The 22334-nt window shown below is 42.1% G+C and overlaps 2 protein-coding genes across 2 annotated transcripts; both read left to right on the top strand.

Annotated features, from left to right (window-relative positions):
- Nucleotides 1-127: 127 nt before the first annotated feature.
- On the top strand, nucleotides 128-2618 carry tmem35 (transmembrane protein 35). Its single transcript, XM_035650101.1, has 2 exons — nucleotides 128-318; nucleotides 1152-2618. Exons 1-2 carry the CDS (start codon nucleotides 199-201, stop codon nucleotides 1518-1520), a joined length of 489 nt encoding a protein of 162 aa, XP_035505994.1. The 5' UTR covers nucleotides 128-198; the 3' UTR covers nucleotides 1521-2618.
- A 1305-nt stretch (nucleotides 2619-3923) lies between these two features.
- cenpi (centromere protein I) lies at nucleotides 3924-17278 on the top strand. The gene is made up of 20 exons (XM_035650100.2): nucleotides 3924-4206; nucleotides 4917-5054; nucleotides 5238-5356; nucleotides 5692-5799; nucleotides 6727-6775; nucleotides 6930-6976; nucleotides 7274-7363; nucleotides 7459-7590; nucleotides 8250-8390; nucleotides 9539-9659; nucleotides 9838-9932; nucleotides 10073-10190; nucleotides 11020-11084; nucleotides 11259-11368; nucleotides 12177-12312; nucleotides 13933-14057; nucleotides 14473-14521; nucleotides 15142-15360; nucleotides 15771-15812; nucleotides 15957-17278. The coding sequence occupies exons 1-20, from the start codon at nucleotides 4035-4037 to the stop codon at nucleotides 16038-16040; spliced, it is 2160 nt and encodes a 719-aa protein (XP_035505993.2). The 5' UTR covers nucleotides 3924-4034; the 3' UTR covers nucleotides 16041-17278.
- Nucleotides 17279-22334: the final 5056 nt, after the last annotated feature.

Here is a 22334-nt window from a genome sequence, read left to right as displayed (position 1 = left end):
CAGAGCTCCCGTCAGGCTGCAGACACTTGCGGGCGGATGCGGCTCCAGCGGCACGCCGCCATTTTCGCGGTTCGTCCAGCAGTAGCCCCTCCCCCTGGTGGCGCATCTTCACCAGGGAAACCGTCCGACGACGACGCCCCGCCCCCCTCCTCCGTTCAGTGGGAAGCGCCTGGCAGCCAGCGAGCGCGGTACGGGACGATGGCCTCGCCGAGGACGGTCACTATCGTGGCCCTTTCTTTCGCCCTGGGCCTGTTCTTCGTGTTCATGGGGACCATCAAGCTCACGCCGAGGCTGAGCAAGGACGCCTACAGCGAGATGGTGAGTTCAGTGTCAGCGGTGAGCCGTGTTGGTGGGGGGAGGGGGGGGGGACGGGGGGCCATTGTTCTCGGCGGCAGGCTGCGGGACGACAGAGGCGCTGAAGTCGGCTCGTGTGGAGATGCTGACCTGAATATGAAAAGATACGGGAAATAGAAAAAGCCTTTAGATGCTTATTTGTGCCCGAGTGATGCGGTGATGAAGATGATGATGATGATGGTAACCCCGCGTCTGTATCCTTAGCACCTGTCGTGTCTGAGAACAGGTCGGGCCTTGATGTTGAAAGATGATGAAACCTGTAAAATATGTCCAGGAGGACATCTGTGAGCCAGCCTTGATTCATAATATAAATCCCCAGTAGCCGTTAAAAACACTCAAACCGGGACGAGGGACGAATGCACATCATTTCCACCTCAACACATCCGGTTATTTGAGCTTAAACGTCCGGAGGTTGGCGTGTATAGATAAACACGTTTTTGAATCCACGCACGGAACGTGTCGCAGCAGCTGAAGCTTCTGGCGTTTTTTTTCTTCTTCTTCTTTTTAGATGAAGAGCAACTCAAACGGTTAACGAGCAATGGCGGCGCGGTCGCGCACATTCTGAGATGCACCTGATGTGAGATGATGTTAGCTGCCCTGCTCAATCTTGACTCGCACGCTGCGAGGCCATCTCATTCGTTTGTATTTATAGTTCACCTGGAGCCAAGGGCCTCAAGATTAAAGAAGCATTTGGATGTTTAACACTTGAGGAGAATGGTGACCTTACACGTTTGCTTCTGAACTCAGTTAGATGTTTGGGTGGTTATCTAAGCTGTCTGTACCGTTCTCCATCACAGAAAAGGGCGTACAAGAGCTACGCCAAGGCATTGCCGGGCCTGAAGAAGATCGGGATCAGCTCAGTGCTGCTCCGCAAGATCATCGGCTCCCTGGAGGTGGGCTGCGGCGTGGTGCTCACCCTGGTGCCGGGCAGGCCCAAGGACGTGGCCAACTTCCTGCTGCTGCTGGTCATGCTGGCCGTCCTGTTCTTCCACCAGCTGGTGGGCGATCCCCTGAAGCGGTACGCCCACGCGCTGGTCTTTGGCATCCTGCTCACCTGCCGGCTGCTCATCGCCCGCCAGAGCGACGAGCGGCCGGAGAGGGAGGACGGCCGAGAGGAGCAGCAGCACATGAACGACCAGGAGAAGAACAAGGTCAAGCAGTCTTAAGATCCTCTCCATCCCACTTTGGTCCGAGCCACAGCGAAAGGGGAACCTGGGATTGTAGTTATTCGAATCTTGAAGGAAACAGTCGCTCCCAGTAATAACAGCCCTCACAACAAAAACCCCTGTCTCATCCAGCTGGCTGTCTGAATACGCTCACCCACCCCTCTGCACTCTTACTGTGAAACTGAGAACACCTGATCCGTACATCCTTAACATAACCGTGGACAATCGTACCTGTGGAAACTCTGATGAGCTCGGCTCATTGTAAATGTAGTCGATCCCGTTTTCCCTATTTATTTCAGTCCAACACTGTGCTAAACATATTTGTTGTTTTTGTTTTTAATGAAGTATGACTTTGGTTGGTGTTACAAATTGATTTGAGAATGCAGTTTTTCATGAAAGAATCTTTGTAGCTTGTTTTTCTAATTTGTTTTTATACTCTTAAGTAGGAGAGACTGATGAATTATGGATTTCAATATTTCAAGCATGTTTCAACTGGTCAAAACAATACAATATAAACCAAAAGGAGCAGTGTTGAGAGGATTTTGTACTAACCAAATATTAACAAGTCTAACATGCCCACATGTTATTTTGGTGCAGTGTTACCCGAAGGCTATTTTAGAAAGAAAAAAATATACACGTCCTCTTTCATCTTTCATTTCATTAGGTTTTTTTGCACTAGTACACGTGAAACCCTTTCTCCTGAAATAAAATGAGATGAATTTCCCTTTTGTCCTTTCAGTCGAGTTATCACAGTGGAGTTGTTCAGCTGGGAAGGACAGCAGGGGCTGCCTCAGGTTCGCTGCTAGCTTGTACAGCAGAGCATATCTAAATCAAAAAAGTCCTGCCTGTCAAAAATTGAATTTTACCGTTTTCTTAATTCACAGTGTATGTCTTGTAGGACGAATAAAGGATTATCTTATCTTAAACAACTTCGCTGTCTTCAAGCAGTTCTGCTCATCCATTTGGTTTTGTTTTTACTCTCAAGATATGAAAATCATTCCTATTGCAGTTTTCCTTCGGGGCTGAAAATCCTGTCAGATTTGAGATTCACAACATTTCTGTAAATTATATACTTAAAATAAAGAATTGGAAGTATAACTGGCTAAATGTTTTTTTCAATAGCACTCCTGCATGTCATTCAATCATAGTCAATGATGAATAATACCATTTCAAATTACAAAAATGGCTGCGGTGTTGGATTTTTTTTGTGTTGTGATCTTATATAACCTCAGTCTGTGTCATGCTAATTTCTCCGTATTAATACATGCCTTCACATTAGCGAAGTCCCATGGGTAAGGGATTTGTTGCTTCTTAAGAAAATTTATTTCCATTTAATTAGTTTTGTTAACATATTAGAAACTGGCAATAAATTACTGTACTTATGAGGAAATTATAAGGGAAATACACTGATTAAATTACTTTATTCTGTAAGAAATACCTTTGGCACAATTTCAGAGAAAAGGGTGGTAAAAAACACTAAACACAGACAATCTAATCATAACCCTACATGGGTAAAACATAATTCAGCCTGAACACCGGGTGTGAGGGGATCTAAGCACTGTATGAGGGGATAAACTCAAGCCCTCAAGTTAAAATTAAAGGATTTCGCCCCTGCTTCTCCTAAGTATGAAGGTCACACGGCTTACAGTTTAGTGGGAAAGATAGGGGCGGTAGCCTTTTTCTAAAAATATGTATTTTCGCCATTACAAGAGTGCAAGTTATGCTGAACATATTTCATTATATTATGTCAGGTGTTCTCATAGCTTTAGTGTTACTGAACTGTGCTTAACTAAAAGTTCTATGTGCAAACTGTTTCGGGTGAATTTTAAGTTGAGTTGAGCGAGTAGGGATTTACAGTGTACGTTACGTTTCTAATTTTGCTGACATCTTTAGAAACATAATACAGGTAAATGTGACCACTGGAGCCAAGAAGAAACAATAGAGCGTTATATGCTGCACTGTCTAAAGTTTAATCTAGTAGATATACTACAAAAGAACACAAATGAGTGTTATCAAGTCATATTTCAGTATCTTAGACAAACAAATGTTAGCACTTTGAGATTGCTTTTAGCAATGAAAAGTGCTCTATAAATGCAATTTATTATTATTATTATTATTATTAATAAATGTAATTGAGATGATATCTTTTTTTTGTTTAGTTTCTTTGTTTATTATTCATTTTGGTTTGTTTTCTTTGGTTAGTTTTTATTTCATATAGTAAATAATAGCAACGCTGAGCCAGTTGGTGACGGTAATGCACCAATTTGTTGATTGCCAACCGCCAAAAACAAAAAACAACCCGAAAGAAGATTTCGTCTTTCGATCGGCTGGAAGCAAAACGAACTACAACCCGACTACAACTCCCGGGAGGCAATCGAACGGAAGGACCGTACTGCGCAGGCGCAGAGCAAACGGTCGCGCGGAGGATTTGAGTTTTGTTTGAATGACCGGGGCCGGAGCGAGTGGGAGCGAGTCGGAGCACACGGAGGGTTTCTAAGTTTTAGCAATGCAGAAATGGCAGCGAAGAAAAACCTGTTGGGGCCAACGGATTCAGACTCGTCGTCTGTGAGCGACCAGTCTGCGTCCAACCGGAGCGTTAACCGGAGTCTGAGGGTGGCGGAGAAGGAGCGGAGGAAGAACGAGGCGGAGGACCCGCTGGTTCTGGCCCTCAAGTACTTCTCTGACGGTAGGTGCTGGACCCGACTGGACCCGACTGGCCCCGACTGCACCCGACAAACAACGAGCTCGGGTGGCGTTTACTGTCGCCGTTACCGACGGTGCTAACTGTCCGTGCTAACACGTCACCACAGTATTAGCCAAGAAAAACCGTGTAGCATTAGGTTTAATGTTTGCTAACTTACTTAGCTCTTGGTCCCAGACAGAGCTGCTGGGGTTAATTCCGTTTCATTAGGGACAACACACGGACAACATCTGTTTAACGATTAGTCGATTATTCGTAACGATTAGTCGATTATTTTAATCAGCAACTATTTATTTTTTTTGATAAACAAGTGCGATGGTTTGGGGGATTTTTTTGTCGTGAATTTTTGCATTCAGGACTGTCAGTTGGGAAAAAAACAGACATTTGAAGCTTTCCCCCAAGTCTTTTTTGGAATTTCTAGGGTTATCTTCTTTTACAGCGTGACATTTTATAGAGTAAACGACTCTTCTAAGTAAATACATTTTAAGGCTGGATTCAAAAAGTGCTTAATCAGAGATAGAGCGTAAGTCAGAAGGTAATTTGTTCAAGAGCTTTGGAGCAGCATCAGCGATCAGATCACCCCACTGCTTATACCTCGACTTCTGGGGAGTGAGAGAAAAACAACGTATGAGCAGAGGACTTTATCATTCTTACTCATCCATTTTCTAATATGACATTCCCTCTTCCTCCTCCAGTCGAAGCAGGTACTCCAGTGGTCGGGAACGATGAGTTTGAGAATAACCTGGTGCTGGTGGAGAGAGCGGCCTACAGTAAAGGTCTCTCCTCAGAGGCCGTGGCTGTCATGCTGGAGTTTGCCATGAGCCTCCGAATGGGTAAGACAGCGGCTCAACAGCTGGATGTCACTGCGCCTGTTTTTGCAGAGCAATCATATGATAATGCAATCTGCAATACCATCCATCCACATCCACTGTTTTGTGAATACATGAGCAATGCAGATGGTGTGTGTGTTGATGTGCTGTCCAATTGATTTTGTTTCTGTATATTTGTCTGTGCAGGAACTAGTCCATGTGTGCGGGTGCTGAAGTGTCTGATTCCTTCCACCGTGGTTCCCCAGGAGGCTGTTGTTCGGGCCGTGGTTTGGCTGGGTGTTGGCAAAATACCCATCAGCACACAAGTATGTGCATAAAATTTATCTTGCACTTATACATTTTAAAAACGTGCAGATAAAGATTTGATAGGTAAAGGGTAGTTACTTTTTCACTTGATGTTGTTGGGCAGTAAATCTTGATATGATTTATTTTTAACTGTATTTCTGTTCATTAGTCATTTTACGGTTGTTGTTTACATCATTAACTATTTTTCAACTAAGCAATATGATTCAAGACGACTCTCGCTCTGTGTTCACATACAAAAAAAATGAATTATGCAGTATTTGAGATGAGTGTTTGTTTACCTGACCTTATACCATAGTAAATACATTTTTTGTTTACTTGCATGTACTTTATCCAGGTACTTTTTATAAAGTGGGTGTTGACCGTATTTGATATGATTGATGCAAAAGACCAGCTTCGATCGATCTATGGCTTCATCTTCAGCTTTGTCACAGAGGAAAATCTGGTAAGTGCACTGAAGTTCTTTGTGTTGTTGTAATAAGCGATCATTTGGTAGAATGGAGTCAAATTTTTAAAGTATACTATTAATCTACATCTGTTTTGAGTGACAAAACTGTGGTTCACTAAGGATGTTGTCATTAAATTACATTTATATGTAAAATATACAGTATATGTCAGTAAAAGAGTCAGTATTAGGGCCACATCAAGGGAAAAAAGATTTTGAGAATGAAAATGTAATATTACAAGAAAAGAGCTAACCTTAGTAAGTCATAATATTATGAGAAAAAAAGTCATAGTATTACAAGAAAGTCACAATATTACATTTTTATATATATTGGCTATGTGTCATTTTAGAGGGGAATATCAGGAGATCAGTCTGTCGCCTATGTTAAAATTAGGAATGTTGAGTATCTTGATAAGTAATATTTTAGTATAGGTTTCACAAATAATAAAATACCTAATATTTTTGTGCATCTGATTCTCCCCATTATCATAAGTATTAGGACTTTTGTGAAAGAACTAAAGACTTGGGGGAAATTGGCTCTTTTGTAGAGGAGCAAATTCAATATTAGGACTTTTTTCTCATTACATTATACTTTATCCTCGCAATATGACGACACTTCAGTCGTGCCATGTCATATATGAAGGTTAATTTCTGTCTGACTAGAAAGTCTGTATAACTATGCAGATTTAAAACCCTTAATATATCAGGCCAGTTTCAGATTTGAGGGGATTTTTTTTTAGCTAAGTCATCCAGACTTGTCTGTGAACCTACTTCCTGGAGCAGGCCCTAGTCTTTTACTATCAGTACTGCTTGATTTTTTGTTCAAATACGAATAATTGGCGTCTTACCAGTGTAATGAAATGACATTTCCCCTCGTAATGCAACGTGTGATCCACTGAACAACTGTTCTCATCACATTTTTTTCAGTGTCCTTTCATTTGCCATCTGTTGTACCTTTTGACCAGAAAAGAAAGTGGTAAGTCAAACATTTTCACATTCTAAAATATGTTCCACAATTGCGCAGCTGTTTTGCCTCGTTTCTCTCCATTTACTCTTATCATTTAAGCTTTTCAGTATTCTCATCACTTCTGCCAGTGATATTGATTGCTTCATTTATTTCCTCATTGTAGTACGAGTCTTCAGAGTGCGGAAGCTGCTGGAGCTACAGTCTAAACTGGTAAATATCCTGCTCATTTGATGTCCTCCAGGGTCATTTATCAAAGCTACTACAATATTTCCTTACTGACACTGAAAGATTGTGTGATGATAAATTACAGGATGTTTCTCTCCCCCCCCCCCCCCCCCCCCCCCCCCCCCCCCCACGCTCTGCACACTGTTCCCATAAACAGCTACTCTTTCCTTATCATTGGTTATTGTTGTATTTTGCATTATTAGGGAACATCAATCAAAATGAAGATGCCAAATACAAGCTGCGTCATACTGATTGTGTTGACATTCGCTCTTGTTTCCTCAGGGAAGGCAACCGTTCCTTCTTCATCTACTGTCACTTTACAAAGTGTTTTGCCCTGAACTCGTGACTCTCTCCGTTCCATCACGAATGAGGGTTTGTACAATAACTTAGCGCCCATTGTGCTGTTGTAAAACCATGTGAGCAACCCCTAAAATCAGCGAAACTGCATATTTCTTTGTTTTATGCAGAGTGGGTTTAGGAACCACAATTCCCCCTGGAAATCGGCATTGATTGCTGTCCAGAAGAGGAATGGTTCCCAGGTGGCCTCCAGCTCCAGTCTGCCCTTCACAATTAAAGATATGAGCAGCTCTCGGAAAAGGGTACGTACGTCTATTTAGGTTCTCAGCAGCACTGCTTACTGTGTTTGCCATCACTCTGGCTACACTTCCATTACTGCTGCAGCTTCCAAATGAAATTCAGCAAATTAATCTGGCCAACATCTACCCCAGCATTCACCTCGAGGCCCCTTAGATTTTTTTTCCGGGGTGAAGCTGTTGCGTCACTCTCTGCTTGTTCTTTGTGTGAAATATTGACGTACAATTGATCAGAAGATGAGGCGAAGTATAGGGCTACAACTAGTTGGTTAATCTGTTGATTATTTTATTCAGTCACCTAAAACCTTAGATATTTAAATCAGAGAATTTGGTATTTGTTGTTGAAAAATGACTATAACCACTCTTTTAAATAGAGTTACTCGATTCTTTTTTTTTTTTTCAATTAATCAACTAATTGTTGCATCTCTAGCCAATTAACAGTTTTACACAGTAGAGCTGAAGAATTAGTCGATTCCTTTTTTTTTTGAGCAACAGAAAATTAACTGGCAAGTGTATTAATAACTAAATGACCAGTGGATTAACAGACAAAATAATAGATGGAAAAAACAATCAATTTAATAATAATTTTTCAGAAAATAAAGTTGTACAAGCCTGCCAAGGCTTGTTTTGATTTACCTTCTGTTCTACTGTGCTTAATTTCTCAGAAACACGGTCACCTAGAGTTGCCGGTGTTGAGTTCGCTCGTCAATAAACAAGCTCAGACTGAGTCCTTCAGCAGGAAGTTGGTCCCCCTGGTGCAGCTCCACTCCTTTACTCAGCTCCTGGAAAATATGCACCGTATAGAGGTAAGAATCTCATGTTCCAAACCTAGAACTCCTCTTCTTAGTCTTTGACTCCCATCTACCTCTGCACCCAAAGTTCAGCTGTTGCTCTCATCGCCCCAGCACAACCAGAGTATCATTTTAGCATTAGGCCTGAGGATCATTCATTATTTAAGCAGCAATATAAAATGTACGGCAGATTGTCCATGCTGTCAGGACGTGTAATCACAGTCCGTGATATAACCTTACAGCCACTGGGTGGCGTTGCCTCACTGCTACAATTCTGTCTGTACATTGTATCCAGCCAATATCAACTTTTTTCCTACAGAAACCCCTGCAGAGGCGGCCTCAAGCTGTAATTTGTTTATTAGATTAGAGCATAAAGCACTTTCATGAGCACCATGCTTGTCATTTGTTTTCCAAACAGGCTGTTGCATTTTTTTTTACAGATATCATCATTAGTATTTATATATCCTGTGTGATCAATGAAAACCAAGAAGAGGTGTATCAGAGTAATGTGTTGGACATTACAAGGCAAATGGTCATTTAAAGAGCCCTCTCCATAAACGTCTATTTGCCCTGCAGATTCAGTGACCCGATACGCTAATATAAGTCATTTTAAATGGCCTGCAGACTTTTATGTATCATGCTACATAAATCCACATCTTTAGTTTCCCACAAATCCAACAAAAGCAGTAAGGATTTCGGATCAACTGCGTTTTTTAGCCAGGAAAGCTCTGCTCTGCAGGAAAGACGGGAGAGAAAGCAGAGACCAGTCGAACACACAGTTAAGCAGAGGCATTGACGAAGCATCATTGATTATCACCCTCATCTCCTGTTGTCAAAAGGAAAATGGTGCCTTCTCAGTTTAATGATACAGTTACTCTATAATTATTGAAGAGCTGTGTCCATTCACAGTGTCTGTCTCCTTGATTTAATTTATTTGTTATACCGACACAGTATCCACATTGGGCGGCAGCTGCACAATAAGGGACTATAAACTACCAAGTGGGATGGGAGAGATGTCCCAGTGCTGGCATTCTGGGGATAAGTTTAGACTGAAGAATTAGCTCAGCAACACTAATTTATATTTATGGATATTTGATTATTTCAGCCTCTCAATTATTCTATTTTTGTATCTGTTGCCTATTTCTTCATTTCACCTCCACCAGCTGCCTGCTCAGATGGGCTCCCTGCTGGGCTCCAGCCTGGCACTGCAGTACTTGGACTGTGTACAGGATGAGTCTGCCCTCCTACGCCTCAACTTCTGGCTGGGCTATGCTCTCCACGAAGGTAAGTGTGTGTGTTACCTTGTTGGCATATCAAAGAGTTTCTCTCAGAGAAGGGTTTAAAAGAAACCGGGGTGGATCTCACTGTGAAGATGCAGCACGTCTGAAATCTGCTGCTGTGTTCCTCCTATTCCATTGAAGTTTTCACTCACTGACTACAGCTGTTTGCTTTTTCTGTGAAGAATTCTTGTTCTGTGGTGATGGAAGAGCCTCCCAGAATTCAGAGGAAGCTCTGCAGTTTCTGGACAAGTTGCTGTCCACCCAGCACTTTCTGCAGGTTAGCCTCACCTCTCGAGCCCTTACAACCACATCTACATCTGACAACCATCACTCACTATCTCTGCACCTGCATGCTTACCTGACACCCACTGCAAAACCACAGTCTCAGTTTGTTTTTTACAATGTTTTCACTTCCAGGAAGCGTTTTCCAGTTCAGAGGCTTTCTTGTACAAATTTCTCAGTGTGTGGGACGGCTCCCTCCTCCGCCCGCAGATCCTCAGCCTGCTCAGCCACATTCCTGTTGTCCCTAGTGCCCGTAAGTCTTGCTTCCACAGTCCGCCACTCTCATTGACCAATATCCCTATTCTGTGTTTTTTCTTAATGTAATAAATGTTCAAAATTTGATTATATAATCATGTTGCTTAAAGAAAAGATAAAAAAACAACAACATCGTAAAAAACCAACACCTCTACTGTTGCTGTCGGCCTCGTGAGTACTCGCCTCGGCTGCTGCACTGAATGCACTGCGCGACGGACAGGGGTCTCACAACGTCACTTTCATTGATTTGAAAATGAAATGTAAGCAGTCATGCTGAAACGAGCAAATAATTCCAACACCAGCTATGTGGTATTGTTGGCAGAGTTCACAACCTAACTCGACTGCAGAGATTGTGGTTTGCACAGCAATCTGAACCCCCTCCCTGCCCGTTTGAAAATGCTTAGGAATTTCTGTACTCTCAGTAGACTGTACAATATGTGGAACCTCAAGATAAAATTGCAAGCAAGCAATTTAAGTTAGAGTTGGCTTTCCATTACAGCACGAGCAACTTGAGGGCAAAAATGAGCGAACGGTGCGATCCGGCACTCCACCCAATCAGCCACGTCTCAACTCTAAAATAGTGTTAGAAGTCATTTTCTGGGCGAGCTCTACCTGTGCGTACAACAGCTTTCCACTTGAATAAAAGTGTGACCTTGTTCCCATCTTAGCAAAGGCCTATCATTCTTTGTCATACACTAGGAATTGGGATTGTGGTGCATTTAAATACCTGCTGCAGTCATTTTATATATATATATACTGTGTGTGTGTGTGTGTGTGTGTGTGTGTGTGTGTGCGTGTGCGTGCCCCCTGTTTCTCCCCCACTTCAGAAATCGGACGGCTTCTGTTTGAGCCCCTCATGCAGCTTTTCTTCACATCCTCGCTATTTTTCAAGGTAGGCTGTCCTCTGAGGCACAAGTAGAATGAGTTTCCTGCTGTTGCTGTGCTTGAATTACAAAACCTTCTGCTATAAGTATCCATAAAGCACTTTCTACATGCCCTGTCTGGTTCAGTAAACTACTGTATACATAGTGCTTTTACACTTAGTCGTGTTTGTGTGTTTTTGCAGTGTGGACTCATTGAGTGTCTGAACAATATGCTATTGAAGTGGCTGACCTGGCATTCGGTGTACGCTCTGGAGGACGACTTGGACATCAGCCTCAACAGCCACACCTCCATGTGAGTCTCGCTGCTACTTTCCTCCACTTGTTTATGCCCTGAGCATAAACAGGCAATAAACCTGAAACTCGTGAATGTACTTGAGCGCACCGGGGTTATGGCTCTTTAAGCTCTTACTTTCAATCTCAAAAGTGACTTCTCACACGTCGGTTCTTACAGTTGTAATAAAAGTCCAGAGGTGTTGCCTCAGTTTTACATACTCTCTCTATTAAAGTCAACATTTTTGTTGAAATTAAAAGTTTTATTTGCTAGTTTTAATTTCAGCCATCTATTATGCACTAGCAAACAAAGCAGTTGAGGCAGAAGTGTGTATTGACATGTTTTGTTTGGAACACATTTATTCATTATTCATCAGTTCTTTTATGAATGACAAAAACAGACCCAACATTCAGTTGAATGATTTTCCAGCTTCCAAATTAAGAGTTGGAGTTGGTGTCATTTCTTTGCTGTATCTGGGCTTCATCGGTATTGAGTTCCTACCTTTGGGATTACACAATGAATCATACAATGAGTGGAGAACCATTTTTATTCACTGCCATTCCCAAACTCACCAAATGTCAAACTAATTGCTTGTTTGTTTCTGTTCTCTTTCTCACGTCAGCAGTGATTTAGTGTTTGTTCTTTTGTAATGTAGTGAGCTGCCACATTGACAGATTTTAGTGCTTTCTTCTATCTTAGGCCTCAGTCACAGAGTAATGAGAGAGACTTGAGTCACAGAGTAATTCTCCACAGACAAATCTGCTGACTGGTGCTACAGCTTGTGCTTAGACCGTGTGTTTCTGACTCTCCACTCTTCCCTCTGACCAAGAAACATGACGCTGTCGGGGTTCAAGGACTCGGTGATGGAGCTGGTTCACTTTGTGGGTCGACTGGCCTCTGTGGGGCTTCAGCTCGAAGGCTGCCACTCTCTCCTCCTCAGCTTCATCCTGGACTTTTATGAGACGGTAAACTGAGCTGCCCCACCTGAAGATGTATTTTACTTATAGTTACAGAGATGTCTGACCTTTATTGTTCAGAATGATCTGGAATAATGGACACTACATGGATGTTTTCACATCTCTCTGTTAATGGAGAAAAGATTTCCTGTGCTATACTTAAATCTTATAATTTGTGCATCAACTTTGACTTGAAAGAAGTCAGACAAAATAAAACTACAATAATCAAAATTGTCTGAAGGATAGTGTAAGATTTCACTGACATGCAGTGGATTACAAATCCAAATCAAAGAAAATGGTATAAAGATATAGCTTGACATTTTGTGGGAATATACCTGTTCACACTTCTGCTGTGAGTAAGATGTGAAGATTGATACCTCTCTCATATCTGTATGCTAAACATGGAGCCACAGTCAGCTGCCATAAAAGCTGTAGGCGAGGGAAACGGCTGTAAATAGGAGGAAACGGCTATAACAGCGAGCCGGGCTCTGTCTGAAAGTAACAAAATCAGCCTCCCAGCGCCTCAACAGCTCACTCATTAACACAAAACTGAAGTGAAAAGAAATTTCAATTTGCCGTTTTATGTTAGCCAAACTGTTTATTTCAACGATTGGCCTGAATCCACACGACCATATGCCCAACCCATCGTCCTAGAAGCCCCATTGACTGATATGTGAATGCACATGATTGGTCAGTTGATATTTTTTTTCAGCCTCATAACTACCCTATTTAAATGTTACATGTTTTTTTGATGACCCTGAGGAATGCTGAAATGCGTCACTCCAACATTCAAAGTTCTTCTTATACTCCAAGTGCTGCAGGACAAACGACTTCTCACTGTTTATTCTGGTTGCTTGGCAACTTCTCATCAAGTTTTATGTCAGACTGAAGCATGTTTCAATCAGAGGGAGCAGTGTTTATAGAAGATCTTTTTTTTATTTTTTATTTTTTAGATTTCCATAAAAAACTGAAACTTATACAGCAGTAACAGTAGTTCTTGGCACAGAAAATGCATAAGAAGATGAAATACCATGAGCAGCTACATAGAGCAGCGTGTACCAACGTTTAATCCCCGTCAAAGCTTCAGAAGTGACGTCTTCTCCATGTTGGAATATCTACTTTTCACTCAGTTGGGTCACAGCAACCCAGACTTTGTCAACAGTTGGTTCTTCAGGAATTCTCAGCCCCACAAGACTGAACCACACGATCACTGGAGTCGGACCGAGTCGGTTGCAGAGAGTTGATTGCATTCTCTCAGATGGCAACTTCAATAAACCTCCAGCATGAGGTTGGAACCAGATTGAACTAGACTTTCTGTGGCTCGGTATTTTCATACTGTGGAAAGATCCACCTGTTTTCCTTTAAACCATGCTTTAGGGGATATCTTTTAATTGTATAGATTTAATTCCGGCTCTCGCTCTTTTTTTAACACCCTGATTAGGGGATATCTATGTACTGGTTTATTTGCTTAGCTCATTTCCTTCTTTCACGCGCTGTGTACTCTCCCTGTGTCAGCTCCTATCAAGGCTTGTTTCCACCTTTGACCCAATTGGGTTCGGAACATTAAAACAAAAAAAAAAATGTATCCACAAAATTAAAGTTTTAACATAATTTTCTGTCCTCTCCCAGGTGTGTGACACGTTTCTGAGGTACGGGCTCCCCCTCGTGGTGATGCCCCCGCCTGCCGTTTTTTACCCAGTCCTGTTTTCCCCCGACCCCGTCAGCGTGGACCGACTGGCTTACATCATGTACAGGTCAGGCCTCATGCATGTCAGTGTTGCAGCCTGCCATAAGCTAAATCTAAATGCATGTGTTAGCTACACACTTAATGTGGCATGTCATATGCTTTTGCATATTTGATGACGGAACAGAACTGGAAGCAAATGGCTACATCATTGCACTTATGTAGATGCTAATGTATGATTTATGATAATGAGAGGCTTTAAGAGGCGACACGTAAAAACCCTCTTCTCCATTTTATGTAGGATTCAAGCGTCATTTATAACCAAAGGCTTTAATAACACAAATCCTCAGCGTCGGCTAATTGACTACACCCCAGGGTTATGAAATAATTTTACCAATGCATAAAAATGCCAAAGCACAACAAAGTTGAATCGTAATAGCTTGAATGTCTTTTGACAGACCTTTCACCGTTTCTGTTTTGCTCAGGTACAAGGTGAACTTGACGTCGGCCAAGAGTCAAGAAAAAGTCACAGAGGTAAAGAGAAACCACTTCTTGCTGTACACGTCTGTAAATTAAAAATGCTGTGATTTGCATTGGAGAGATTCTGTAAAAATCCTTTTTCCCCCCATTGCACCAAGAACTAAACAAACTGTGTGTGGAGGGGTATGCTTTCATATACACACACACTCCTGTATTTCATATATAGACTTTGAATGCATTTCTCCTCTTTACAGGTTTGTGCTTCCTTCTCTCCTCTAAAATTCCTTGCTCTTTGTACGCCTTGTGATTCACTCTACTCGTTTTCATACATCTCAGTCTAGCTAAGAATAAAATCCACACGCTTTCACCCACCCTTAATGCCCTCTCAAATGAGGACTTGAAAAGTTGTTGATTTTAACACAACTGCCACTGGCAAGATGTGAATTTACATGTCAGACAGCCAGACAGTTCTCTCCAATGAAAATGTCAGTGGCACATTTTATTGAGAAAAATGGACTTGGTAAATGGCACGGAAATGAATCTGTACAACAACACGTCAGATGTGACACTCTGAAGATGTGGAGAGTGGTTTAGTTGGACTCTTTCTTTCTTTCTCTCTCCTTTTCTTTCACTTCTTTCATCTCATTCTGTCATCTTTGATTCTTTTTTTGCAGCAGGCCTTTCACATCAGCCGCCAGACGTTTCGCGAGTTCAACAACTACGTGGTGGTCATGGTCAACTGCCTGTGGAACTCCAAAATGTTTCACCCAGGCATGGGCGTGCAGCTGGGAGAGGAGCTGCTCCTCAAGAGCAACGTGCCACAATACTGGACGAGTTTCGACCTGGTCAACCACCCGGCTTTCTTGAGCTACGCCGTCGACTTTCATCAGAGGGTGAGTGTGAATCATCTCAGGTGTCCTTCGTGTTTTACAGAGATATGTGGGAAGGATGTAACCGCCGCAGCCCACAAAATGCTCCTTCTCTTTGTGTCTTTTAACGAAACCTTCTCCAAAGCTTGTGTTTATTTTCAAACTGCAGGAGGCACTTGATTTATCAGCAAACAGCCGCTTCAGTTTGGTTAATAAACTTACTGGCAAGCCAAGGAGACAAATCTGTTATTAATGTACCTTTCATAGATGATACATTAATACAAAAAGACAATTTTACTATTCATGGCTGCTGCGCGGGACGTAGTTTTCATCATGTTTAATAATGCACACACCTTTTTTGGTTCGGTCCAACTGCAACATTCAGCAGTGATCTTGTGAGATGATGAATATTAATGTCCTCTCGTCTTTATCAGTGTTGGCCCGGGAGAAAGGACGTGGACCTCAATTCCATAAAGGTATCAGGGGTCCCCTTTTTATTTCCAGCAATTTTTAATGGACTTTACATGTAGTTTGATGTGCGCCAGTCATATTTCAAAGATTAAGAGACATTGCTTTGATCATAGAGATCTTCAATGTGACTGTGTGTGTTTGTTTTTCAGCATTCCAAGCCATGGAGCTGGTACCTGGAGTACCTGTACAGTCAAGGATATGACGGCCTGAAACAGTTTGTGCCGGCACCGTAGCCAGAGGAGACTTCATGAACTCTGACAACCGCATACTGGCCTTTTTTTTGCGTTCACTGCTTATTAAAAACTACAGGAATGAAATGAAATATTATTGATATTTCATTTGAACAATACTGTTGGATAGAATTCATATAATTTTTTTACAAATTCAAACATTGTGAGCCGCTGCTGCTCCTGTTGCATTGATGCTTTTGCAAGATTCGTAATATTTTTCCGATGTTAATTTTTTTGTATCTTAGCTAAAACTACAGCATTTCTGTTACGCCAACACTTTGTCACGTATTTGTACAAATTACATTCATAATGCAACACGCCTGCCACAACAGATCAATGGGCCAAATGTAGGACACTAAACAAAGTGTAATAGGAAACCATGTGGAAAGCTCATTCCCTACGCTTTAATTAAAACATGATATTGTGATTAACAGGGACCAGGAGAGTGAGGGGGTGTAACAAGCACCCTCACCATCCCTCCTCGCTCTCGCAGCTATGAATGAGTGAGTGATACAAAGACCGTACACATCGCAGTGAACGCACTAATTGTTCATTTGTCTCATTTTGTTATTTTTTAAATTATTATTTGATTTTTGAGAGGAGGGGTGTGTGAGAGGACGGGCAATGCACCCGTCAACCCACCCTGGTAACAGGCCCATTTTTTTTTCTTCAGCTGGAAACTGACAACAGGCGACAGTCTGTGTACACAGCAGAGCTAAACGCTCAACTCATTGGAGAGGAAAAACAACCACTTGCATCTTACTCATTTTTTAAAAGACTTGTAAATATTTTATCTTCCCTCTCTTCCAAGTGAGCTATTTGCAAGCAATCTGAGTGTGATTTTATGTTCATAGCTTAATCTGTGGTTAATTGCTTTCCTTAGTTTAGACTTGTCCATTCAGCAATCCTACCCTGGCAGACATTTGCCTGAAGCGGTGTCATTAGAAGGTTTAAGAACAGTAAATGCATGTTTTACAGAGGACAGGGTGTATTTAATGCAAAAAACAAAGATTATTTTTTCCTTTTTTTGTAATGAAATCCCAGCCGCTCTCTGTTTAATGTGAACACATTGACCTTGGATCTGCTATTCTGTTCAAAATCCATTTTTTTAGCCTACTGTTTATGAATTTGTTATATTCTTGTACAGCTTGCCATCTGCAAAACCTGACTCTTGCACCTTGCTGAAAATAAATAAGTGTAAGACTTTTATTGTAGAAGCAATTAAAATTGCTTATTAATTATGCTGCATTGTGTCACAGTTAACAGGGATGGTAGGTAGCCTGGTCTTGTGTCCCCATGCCAACTTGAATCTTTGGCATTACTTGCTTGAGGAACCTGCTGTATGAATAGGTGTTCTTGTGCTTTGCTGTCCGTCGCTTTTGGTTTTAATTGAGGGAACCACCCGATCCTGGCTTCTCAGTTACTGTTGATAACACTGGGTGAAATCCCTGATTGAGAACATATAAAAGTACGTAAGTTCTGTTATGCTTGTGTGTCTGTATATGGCCTGGATTTTCTATAGTTTCAGTATAATTTGAAAGGGCAGGCTATGCCCCCTAAAGATCTCTCTCAAATTAAAGGTCAATTACGTCCCACCGCCCCACCCCCAAAAAAGAAGCAATTTCACTATCATCTAGATCTTGTCTGTTGCTAATGGTTATTTTTAATCAAGTAATTTATAGATATATACATGTAATGTGTTCATTTTCATGTTAAAATCAGTGGAAAAGGAACAGTGCAAAAAACAAAGATGTTCATTTCAAAATGATTTGAATTTCAAACATCTGGGAAAAAATATGAAAGGGCAACTATTTATCACTTTGCTTATCAACTACTCCAACCGTATTTCTGTTAGTCTGCAAATTGATGAATAGTCCATACTGTTTTCTAAATCTGAAAGGCTGCCCTGTCAATGAGGATGAGTTTAGAGCAGTAATCCCCCCCCCCCCCTTTCCTTATCTCACAAAAATCCAAAGTTTAGGGCCTAAATAAGTTTATTATTGTTCTGGGATGTCCACCAAAAGTAGACTTATGCACACGTATGGACGTCACAGCTTCATTTCTATGTGTTGTAGATTATACTGAAGTACGCAGTGCACTGTCAGAGATGATGAAGAGTTGATGCTGAGGAGACCGGCTCCCCTCTCTCTCTCTCTCTCTCTCTCTCTCTCTCTCTCTCTCTCTCTCTCTCTCTCTCTCTCTCTCTCAGCCTGGAGTCGAGTCTCATCCCCCCCCCCCCTCCTCCTCCTCCTCCTCCTGCATCTCTCACAGCAGCGCACCGGAGCCACGGGAAGTTTTCTTGTGTTCTCCTATTGTGGGCTTCCCCTCCTCTCTGACTGTGGTCATAACTGTTGGTCGGGCCACAGCCACGTCCTCGGACCAGCCTCTCGGCGTCGTGGTGCTGATGATGTGGCCGAGCGCAGCCTCCTTGAAGACGGCGGCGCTCTGATGTCACAGCCTCCGCCGCCGGTCCCGCGCTGCGCTGCGCCGCCGTTTCAAATCTCCATCTGCTGCTGAAGCTGCTGCTGCTCCTCACTTTGTCCAGCTCACGTCTCGTCTGGATCCGCGGGAGTAGCTCATTTCTGCGTCTTCGCCAACACGTTCAACTGAGCGGTGCCAATACTACCTGATCCAAATCCTCGCCCTGGGGAGGGAGAGAGAGAGGGAGGTAAGATTGTTCAAGGCGGCATCTTTCTTTTTCTTTTTTTCAAAGTGTGCCCTGCGGGGAATGCGCGATTTGGTAAAAGCCGGTGAAGCTCAAGTCCAGGGGCCCAACACATGGAACAAGGTGTGACAGTGTGACGGGCTTCACCCGCCTGTGGGTCACTCCTGTGCTCGTGTTGCCGTGCGCAGCAGTTGGGATGCTGAGCATCGTCCTGCTCACAGTATTTGCATCTGATTTTTTTTCTCTCCCGACAACCGTGTGATGGATGTGGTTTGCAAGATGATTTGCTTCAGAACAACTTGTGTGTGTGTGTGTTAATGTGCGCGTCGGTGCGCGCCTCCAGTCTGGTGGAGAACAAAAGGTGCGCAACTGGCCATTTGGGCAGCAGATTTGGAAGCAGCATCTCCTCGTCTACGACCCACTTAACTCTGTTCATTATTCTGAACAAGTCGCCCACTGAATGAACCAGGCAACACACACACACACACACACACACCTTCTCCATTCACTAATTGCCGTTCGGAGGAAGTAAATGTACCGACACTGATCAAGTGTGCGCGCCCCGGTGTTTTGTGGAGACCAGAGGATGAGAAGCCCGTCAGATCTTCCTCGGCAAGTTTCCCCGCAAGTCTCATCTCCTGTTGGAAAGAAAAAGATGAGCGCTTGGATTTTCAGTTTTTTTCAGTCCTCTGTGTGTGTGTGTGTGTGTGTGTGTGTGTGTGTGTGTGTGTGTGTGTGTGTGTGTGTGTGTGTGTGTGTGTGTGTGTGTGTGTGTGTGTGTGTGTGTGTGTGTGTGTGTGTGTGTGTGTGTGTGTGTGTGTGTGTGTGAGAGAGTGTGAGGACTCTCTTCTTTTGAGGGCCTCAAGCATGCAGCACCGTGAAATGTCCTGTCTGCTTCTCTGGATGTAACCTTCATATACAATCCAATAGTTGATTAAAACACGTGATCGGAACCTGTAGGCCACTCACTCCCAATGCCAGGGATGGGTGTTAACACCAGGCAGCAACATGTGTTAAAGTTTGTCTTCACATATTGAAAGAGCGTTGCTGCATCGTGCGTTTTTGAGACGCTGTTGGACACATTTAGATGTTTTTCTTTCAGCTCAAGCCAATGTGCGGATATCCTTCATGTTGGTATAGTTGGCACAATAACTGATTGGCCCTCGAATGGCCCTTTGCTCGAAGGCTGGCAAAAATATTAGCACTGTGATGAATGATCTCACATACCAGTTCGTATATCAGTGTCAGGCTGTTGTGTCCAAATGTTGACAGTAAAGCCTGTGTTTATCCTGAGGAATATCAATCAATCCAAACACTATCCCCTTCATGGAGATGTAATCAGCTTGGTGTTGAATATCAGACGCCTTCTTTCTCTCTCTATTTCTTGCCAGGCTTGTCTTATATATTTTTCATCGCTCATGAGTCTGGTAACTCTTGGTGTCCAGGATGAAAGTCAAGATCTCACCAAATGGTTTTTCTTTGGTGTGTAAAACAGAGTTTTCCGAAGGGGGTATGAAGTGGCCACAGAGAAATTCCTCCAGAAATGACTTTTATATTGTCACTCTGACCTGCCACTGTCACCGATCTGAGTTCATCTAGTCATTTTCATGGACAGTAATCTTCCTGTACCGATCACTTTCCTCAGAACCCATTAGCCGAACAAGGGCATTTCTTCAGGCAGTCCAGTTTGATGTGATGATAGGATTACACGTCTTTTGATCTGGAGGACTGCTGCACAACATCTGAACATGTAAAGAAATTAGGGGAATAATGAGAAACGTGCAGCTTGATCACCACGATTGCACATTGTGTCGCTCTTTGTAAACAGATTTGTCAAAGGGAAGGAGGGCCTCTTAGGGCGACACACTATTATTGAAGAATACGCTAAACGGATTACGAGGATGTTTCCTCGTGTCACCGCCTATCTCCATCTACAGGCCCCGTGGTCATGTTTTATGTTATGCATTTTCAAAACTATGCCCCCGGCTGTTTCTTTTGGAGAGTAGGATATAGATCAAGTTGTACAGCATCATCCCATTTTAATGTCCTTTATTTATTCTTATCAGGACAGTTCCACTGTCACTTGGTGTTAAGGCAGTGTTGTGTGATGTAATCCCACAGTCATTTCAGATTAACTAGATGAACCATATTCACCCTTTATTGACGAATACAGCTAAAGTGAATATTGTTGCAATACCTATTGGTGCAATTCATCGTCCATGTGATCCACTGGCCATGTTTGCTTTTGCAGTAGCCTAACACTTTAGTTAGCTGAACGTTCAAGCCATTCTTAGCTAGCTTTAGCAATCACAGGCCTATTCAAAAAAAAAAATATATATATATATATAGCAATCACAGGCCTATTCAACGATATATATATATATATATATATATATATATATATATTAGCCTACTTTAGCTATTCATATTGTTTTTCTCATTACTTTTAGTAAACTATTTCAACCGTTAATTATTTATTTTTGAATAACCATTTCAACCGTGTATTTATTGTTTTTCCCGCTTTTTAATTACTTTTAGCTCATTTGTTTCAATCAGCTTTTAGCTATTAGCAAACGATTTTATCGTTTAGCTAGCTACCATTCAACCATTTATTCAATAGTGCTAGGTATTTAAATAGTTAATTCATAACTCTGAGCTAAGTTATATTTAACAATTAGCCTCAGTTAAACAGTCCAATTTATTAAAGTTAACCATTTACTCAGGCTAACTCTGTGACACGTTCATTCATTTCTTTTAGCTAGCTTTACATTTTGACTAACTTTAGCCCTTTTCTGCTTCTTTGCTAACCCCAACACTCTCAGTTGCAACAAGTGTTGTTTAAGTGTTTGAATTTGTGGATATATTTTTAAATCAGATTCAAATTTTGCATTCATTTGTTGAGCTACAGTAGCACGACTGTTTTCCACAATGTTAGTTAGTTAGTGAGTTAGTTAGACTTTATTGTCCCCGGAGAGAATGTTGGTATTGTATGTTTGATCCTAGTAGGCAAGTTTTAATCTCCTCTGATGAACGCTAAAGATGTATTTTGGGATTGCATTATTTATACTGTTATGTAGGGAGCAAGCTGTGTTAAAGAGGGTCTCGGGCATGATTTTCTTTCCCCCCCTTTTTTAATTCAGGAGTGTGATCTGAAAATGTCATCCTCTGTTAGAGTCTGCCCGCAGTCCTCAGTAACTGCAGCGGAGCGTTAAGAATTAGCAAACCTACCGGTGACATTGCATATTCTTACTGACAAGATTATTCTATTATTTATAGTGAAAAGTTGATTGGAGGTCAGATGCTGTGATTTCAAGGAAGCGCTGTGATCATGAACAATTAGTCTGGTCCCATATTTTATTTTGAGGAAAGCATGACCTCAGTGAGACCTTATGGAGGTCACTAATCTGCTGTGGTGATTTAATAACAGATGACCCCTGCTTTGACCTTATTGATTTTGCTCTCCAGTAGGGCAGAGACAGACTTTGTGTTTACATATTGCCTTTTATGGCAAGAATGAATAATTGCAATGAAAGGATTCTTTTTAAGGATTTTTGTTGTTGACATTTGTCCAAGCTACTCTTCTATTTTACATGAGTGTTATTAGCAAAAATGTACTGTATTCCTAGTGGAGT

The sequence above is a fragment of the Scophthalmus maximus genome, chromosome 9 (assembly GCF_022379125.1).
Source record: "Scophthalmus maximus strain ysfricsl-2021 chromosome 9, ASM2237912v1, whole genome shotgun sequence".
NCBI classification, from domain to species: Eukaryota; Metazoa; Chordata; class Actinopteri; order Pleuronectiformes; family Scophthalmidae; genus Scophthalmus; species Scophthalmus maximus.
This window is presented reverse-complemented; position numbering and strand designations above follow the sequence as displayed.

Coding starts and splice junctions, on each gene's coding strand:
- tmem35 (XM_035650101.1), top strand. CDS start 199: ATGGCCTCGCCGAGGACGGTCACTATCGTGGCCCTTTCTTTCGCCCTG. Junction 319..1,151: donor AGGACGCCTACAGCGAGATG/GTGAGTTCAGTG, acceptor TCTCCATCACAG/AAAAGGGCGTACAAGAGCTA.
- cenpi (XM_035650100.2), top strand. CDS start 4,035: ATGGCAGCGAAGAAAAACCTGTTGGGGCCAACGGATTCAGACTCGTCG. Junction 5,357..5,691: donor AAATACCCATCAGCACACAA/GTATGTGCATAA, acceptor TACTTTATCCAG/GTACTTTTTATAAAGTGGGT. Junction 8,391..9,538: donor AAAATATGCACCGTATAGAG/GTAAGAATCTCA, acceptor CACCTCCACCAG/CTGCCTGCTCAGATGGGCTC.